Here is a 4,640-nt window from a genome sequence, read left to right as displayed (position 1 = left end):
ATGCGACTTCTTTCTCTTCCCCAAGATGAAAATCAAGTTTAAGGGGTGAAGATTTGATACAGTTGAGGAAATTCAAGGGGAAACACAGACGGTACTAAACACCCTAACAAAGAAAGACTTCCAGGATGCATTTGAAAAGTTGCAGAAACGCTGGGATCCGTGTATGCGCTCCCAAGGGGACTACTTTGAAGGTGATGGTGCAGAATAAGATCTAGGTAAGATGTAATAGTTTTTGTTAATATATTTTGGGAACTTTTGGATTGCACCACGTATATACTACACCCATCCTACATATATATTGCCTGCAGAGTACCACTTGTAATGTTTTAAAAAAGAAAGGAAACCCTGACTGTAGTCTATGCATGGAAGATGACACTTTGTGTTTACTGATGTTGAAGTTTAGCTAACACTATAACTAATTATGGAATTTAAAATTCATGACTGGTGGCAGAACATTACACAAGAATCTTTATTTCCAGCCACAATTAGAGATATAGTCATCTCTTTCCATGCTGCTAACTGAACATTTTGTTACTAGAACATATTGCAAAGTCATTAGTTTTGATGAAGTGTTTCATTCCATGGCATGTATATCTTTGGTATATAACAGTAAAACACATAACCACAAGGATATTTGTATATAAGAAAAGGCTTTGAATTCTGTCTTTGTTATAGGTCTCTTTCTGTGTCTCTACAATTTCTGTTGTAAATTAGTATTGAGGCTATTGTAGTTTAAGTGGAAAATTGAGCATAAAATCTGTTGACAAAGCAATTTTATGCTTGTGCAGTGTACTTTACATGTAAGAACAACCTGTCAAAAATACCTGATTTGAAATCCATTTTATTAAAAATAAAGATTCTGAGGTCTCAATAAAAAATAAAACATTAAATTAGTATAACGCAGATGACTTAGGCATCTCTGACATTCCAATTTCTTGCTATATTATTCTGTTCATGTTCAAAACTGCTACTAACTGCCATCTTATGTTATTAACTCGTGAATAATACATATGACTTTTGAATACTGAGTATATTATATGATTTTCTGGTCATTTTCATAACTACAAACTCACAGTGACTGCTAACAAGTGTACAAAATGTCAGGACAGGAAACCTTAACATTTGCATATACTGATATTTGTATTATCACCTGGTGAAAAACCAGTTGTTTGATGCTCATGTAGGTTTAGTTGAGTGATTCAATTCATATTCATACCTTTATTTATTCCAGGAATCGATATTTGACAATATAGCCTCCAGATGTTCTTACATATAAGTCACCAATACTATAATACTTAACTACATACACAAATTGTGTACACATCACAACATACCATATACAATTATAGAAATGAGAGACAGTATGAAATACCTGCATACAAAGTCTCTATTACCTAAATAAGCTCTGTATCCAAAGTTATAGGTTTCCAGTGACTGAGAGTAGCTCATTCTGATGGACCCAACTATGTAAATATCTTTAATGCCTTCTGCCTGGGACAGAAACAGATTCAGTTTTCACAATGTTGCATTCTGTTTGGAATACTGGATGGAGAACAAGGCCCCAGAAGCCCATTACCCTAATTATTACATACCAACATCATATCCTGTTAAGAGTTCTTGGATTTTTGGTTCTCATGTTTGTGGCTACAAAGTTTGTAGTGAGGCAGCAAACTCAGCTCAGCTTGGCACTTGTTTCTGTTGCTTTTTTGTTTGGCTTACCCTTCAACGCAGAAGATGGAGTCTGTATATTCCCTCAAACGTTTAGTTTCTGTGAAGTATGAAGGGGGACCCAAAAGAACACCGGAATTTGTTTCTAGAAAGTGGGGCATTTGTAGTACAGGTTTCCGCCGCTAGGTGGTTGTTTGCAGCACCTTCCTGAAATGCCGGCTGACATCGTCAGAGAAATTTGCATTAGTGTTTGGTTAATTTTTTCCAAGTGACTTTTTTATAATTCGTCTATTTTTTTAATGGCTGATTCACATGAATAATGTGCTGCTGTGAAGTTTTGTTTCCTTTTGGGGAAAACAGCAGCAGAAATGGTTATGCTACAAACAGCCTACAAGGAAGACACCATGAGTAGAACACAAATTTATGAATGGTTCTCCCATTTCAAACGTGGTGAAATATCAACTGATGATCAACCTCGAAGTGGATGTCCTTTGACTGCGCGAACTGACGAAAACGTGAAAAAAATCATCAAATTATTGTGAAAGATAGCCAGTGGATGATTGACAAAGTTTTGAGAATGTTGCATAACAGTTTAAGGAGAAATGTTCCAATTTGTGACAAAGAGGTGAATCGTTCTTTCATCATGACAACACGCCTGCCCACACAGTGCTGAGTGTGCAGCAATTTGTGACCAAAAATGGCATGACACCCTTGCCTCACCCCCCTGTGACTTTTTTTATTTCCTCAGATGAAAAGAGATCTCAAGGGAAAACGTTTTGCTGATGTTGAAGGCGTGAAGAAAAAATGATAGAAGCACTGAAAGGCATCACCAGCAATGAATTTAAAAAATATGGTTTGAGCAATGGAAAAAACGTTTGGACAAGTGCATTGAATCAAATGGAGAGTACTTTGAAATGGATTAAAGTGTTGTTATGTAAAGATAAATACAGAATTTTTTATAAACAAATTCAGGTTTTTTTAGGTTCCCCCTCGTACATGACATTATAATCCAGTATTCTGTACTCTTCCTTCAGAATGTATTATTCACTGATATGGTTACTAGTGTAGAAAAATAATTTATCTGTTTAATGTATTGTATATTATATTGCAGGCCCCAGCTATACAGTGGATACCGCATGCTCATCCAGTTCCTATGCATTTGAACAAGCATATAGGGCCATTCAGGATGGAAGTTGACTTGGCTATTGTGGGCAGCTGCAACCTTTGTGTCCATCCGCAGATATCTGTCCAGTTCTCACAGCTCGGCTTATTAAATCCCGAAGGCTTGTGTAGCCCCTTTGACAGGGATGGTGAGTACAAGTTTGTCATCTGTATAAGTAGAAAAGTTGTCTCACAATTGTTCTTGGAAAAATATTTAATCTCATGTTGTTTGTGCCATGTATACAGCTAATGGTCTTGTGCGGAGTGAGGCCGTCCGTATGTGTGATCTTCCTTCAGAGGGCTCGCGATGCAAAGTGTGTGTATGCTACTGTATTGAACGCCAGGAGTAACAGTGATGGGTATAAGGAAGATGGCTTCATGCATCCATCTGGTGATATGCATAAATTGCTCCTGGATGAATGCTACCAGGAGTGTGGTGCCAGCAAGCACTTACTAGAATATTTCGAGGCTCATGGCACTGGCACCAAAGTAAGTTTTGTTGAAGATCAAACAAAGGCCTCTTTTTCTCTAACAATCCATTAATATGTTCTGATGAATGGGACACCTGGTTTTCTTGGGATAAAGCATCAGAGGTTTCTGATGTCTGTTTCCAGTCAGATGTGAGTTCAGATTTTTCTACATGGTGTAATGTGATAGGATGGGTAATTTAATGGACTGTACATCTTTGATATATAGTTCAGAACCTCAGTCAGGGCTAAGAGGAAAGAAAAAGTATGACAGAAGTGCTAAGGACTAATAAGAGTTGACATTAGTGCATTTAATTTACTCAACTCACTCTCACCATCTAAAAATTAGCAAAGTAGCTCTAAATGTCATGCTTTTGACTGGCCAGGAGTTGTTTAGTCCAGCCGTGAGTCAAGGCCATAAGGAGTAGGGAAGGAAAGGCATGACTTAAGTTAGTTAGTTAGTTAGTTATTTAGAGAGGGTTGGTTTCCCCATGCACCGCGACCAGTTTGATCTATTGTGCTTCCCTCTATGATATTCTACCAGTCTCTTTACCCTACCGATAAATGGTGCGTACCATCAGTCCCACCGAGCAAGTGAGTTTGGCCACTTTGCTCAGCGGTGTCTATAATGCTTACTCCATCTATCAGAGGCCTTAGAGGCTATTGTTTGGCAGGAAATGTCCTGGAATTTGGCTCAGTGATCCCCTTTGGGGATATGAGGTTCTTTTACGTGCCGTAAAGTTACAACACGGGACACACAGCTTAAAGTCCCTCCTGGAGGACTCGTTCCCTGAATTTTTCCGCCCTTAAAAATTTGACGACCTCCACCGGTTATTTGAACCCGCGTACCATGAGTCATGAGGTGGGAACATTACCTCTAGACTACGGAGGCCGCTATGACTTAAGAAATGTATATCAGTGTTGTCTTGTTCCACGTGTATAAGCACATTTCTTTAGGATACATAGGGAAGTATCCTTTTCCTCTTTTGACAAGACACATTTATTTCTCAATTTTAAAGCTTTATGCTACACCACATAAGTTTCTTTTCTGAGTCTCCCAGAATGTGCATACTTGAGACTGTAGATAATGCAAGTTGCAGGTGTGATAATGTCTTATGCATCTCCCTGCACTTTGTTAATTCATAATCTTATCTTCTTGCTTTTGTATTTTTATATCTGTATGTGTGTGCTTCCCATATACAGGGTGGGGCAAAGAAATTTCCTTTCTGTGAAGACGCATTATGAAGGGAGGGGAGGTCGCAGAAAAGTGGGCATAAGCTCGGCGAACGCAGCAGTCGCGGAAGTTTCTGTCTAACACCCCTCAGTAGGAAACATGAGGTGGAC

General features: G+C 38.6%; 1 protein-coding gene across 1 annotated transcript in view; it reads left to right on the top strand.

The window, feature by feature from the left end:
• The window catches only part of LOC111872264 (fatty acid synthase), an 89,528-nt gene that overhangs the window by 43,095 nt on the left and 41,793 nt on the right, over positions 1–4,640 (top strand). The window contains 4 exon segments of the mRNA XM_033754631.1: positions 2,780–2,858; positions 2,860–2,978; positions 3,076–3,104; positions 3,106–3,318. Of these exon segments, the coding sequence (XP_033610522.1) occupies positions 2,780–2,858; positions 2,860–2,978; positions 3,076–3,104; positions 3,106–3,318 (440 nt within the window).

The sequence above is a fragment of the Cryptotermes secundus genome, unplaced genomic scaffold, assembly GCF_002891405.2.
Source record: "Cryptotermes secundus unplaced genomic scaffold, Csec_1.0 scaffold1381, whole genome shotgun sequence".
Taxonomy (NCBI): domain Eukaryota; kingdom Metazoa; phylum Arthropoda; class Insecta; order Blattodea; family Kalotermitidae; genus Cryptotermes; species Cryptotermes secundus.
This window is presented reverse-complemented; position numbering and strand designations above follow the sequence as displayed.